The 1,569-nt window shown below is 68.8% G+C and overlaps 1 protein-coding gene across 1 annotated transcript in view; it reads left to right on the top strand.

The window, feature by feature from the left end:
• Positions 1-300: 300 nt before the first annotated feature.
• LOC102418228 (sodium- and chloride-dependent glycine transporter 1-like) overlaps positions 301-1,569 on the top strand; it is a gene marked incomplete at its 3' end in the record, with an annotated part of 27,399 nt that continues 26,130 nt past the window's right edge. The window contains exon 1 of the mRNA XM_014449320.2: positions 301-485. Coding sequence (XP_014304806.2) covers positions 483-485 — 3 coding nt within the window. The remainder of the gene's footprint in view (positions 486-1,569) is intronic.

Below are 1,569 nucleotides of genomic sequence, written 5' to 3' on the forward strand. Positions count from 1 at the left end.
TTCATTCCAGCCTCGCCCGAAGGGGACGACATCTGCTTCCTTCCAGGGCCCCAGCTGGAGGGAAGAGAGGCAGGGACGGAGCAGGGGGCTCCTTTGTGGAGCCCACTCCCCGGGGTGAGAGGGGATCAATCATCTGAAAGCTGGAGTGACTTGTAATTTTATTCCCTGGGAGGAGGAGCCTGAGAAGTCGGCCAGGAGGGGTGGGGATGGGGGGGTTGGGCAGCCAGGAGAGCTGTTCTGGGAGGGGAGGGACTTGGCTAGGTCTCCCAAGCCTTCTCAGTCTCTAAACTTTCACCAAAGTCTTGGCCCCCGCCTCCCCGAAACCAAAACACAACAAGCTCTGGAGGAGCCCGGAGCAGCGCAGCGGGGCGGGCGGACTCGGGGCGGCACTCAGCCTCGGAGGCTGATGCAACTTTCCCTTTAAGAAAGCCACCTGGGCGCAGCGCGGTGCGGACCCAGCACGCTGGGCCGGGGGCTGCAGCATGGTAAGGGGCTGGGGGAAGGGGGCGCTGCGGCGCGCACCGCATCTGTCCAGCCATCGATCTGGGTGTTTGGTGGCTCCTCGGGATTGAGCCCCAGGACCAGTGTGCGTTCCGCTTTTTTTTTTTTTTGGGGTTTGGGGTTTTTTTTGGGTTTTTTTTTTTTTTTTTTTTTGGCGGGGGGGGGGGTGATCGAGCATGCTTGCAGGCATCTGTGGGTAAGAGTGTGGGTGCACGCGCGGGGATGTACGTCTCGCCGCTAAGGTCGGGGTAGGTGCGCGCGTCTGGGTGTCTCGCTGTCACCAAGGAGCTGAAGCCGGCAGAAAAGGCGGGTGTGTGTTGGGGGGGGGGGGCGACCCCGGAGTCGGGGCGCTGCGTGCGGACGCCCGCTCGGTCGGGGGCCGCCGGCGCCGGGCTGTGCGGGTAGCACCGGAACCAGAGCGAGTCACGGTCCGTCTGGGCGCCGCTGGGTCTGCGCGCCGGGGGTCTGTGGGGGCCCGGAACCCGCAGGCCGTGCCTGCGCCCCGCCTGCCAGCCCCGGCCCCATCGCTTCGCCCTGCCGCCACCCTGGCTGCCTATCTGGCCGCTCCAGCCGGCTGGGCTCCCTATCTACCCGCCCACCTCCCGACCCGTGCGGGTTCCCGGGGGCTCGCCGGTCCCGGGAAGCCGCGCCGAGGAGTCCGGCGCTCCCGGCTCTTTGTCCGCGACTCCGGCCGTGGCTTTGGAAAGGGACTAGGGCCGTGGAGTTCTCTGGGGGCTGCTACCCCGGGAAGAATCTGCGCCCTCCCCAGTCCAGCCTTCATTCTGGGCGCTTACAGGGCGGGCTCGGGCGGCCACAGGTGAGGGCAGCGGCCTAGCAGCCCGGGGCGCCACCCCCAAGCGGCGCCCCGCACCCCGAAGCCAAGGCCAGAGGGAGAACCCGCCGGGGCCGGGGCCGGACGGGAGGGGGCTTGCCCAGAAGGCCGGCGGGGCGGGAGTCGGCCGGGGGCGGGGAAGGGGGCGGGTACTGCGCGCCGCGGTACTTTTCCACGGCGGGGGCGGGGCGGGACCGCCGCGTCCGCATCCGTGGAGAGGCCACACGTGGTGGCTG

The sequence above is a fragment of the Myotis lucifugus genome, unplaced genomic scaffold, assembly GCF_000147115.1.
Source record: "Myotis lucifugus unplaced genomic scaffold, Myoluc2.0 scaffold_1117, whole genome shotgun sequence".
NCBI lineage: Eukaryota > Metazoa > Chordata > Mammalia > Chiroptera > Vespertilionidae > Myotis > Myotis lucifugus.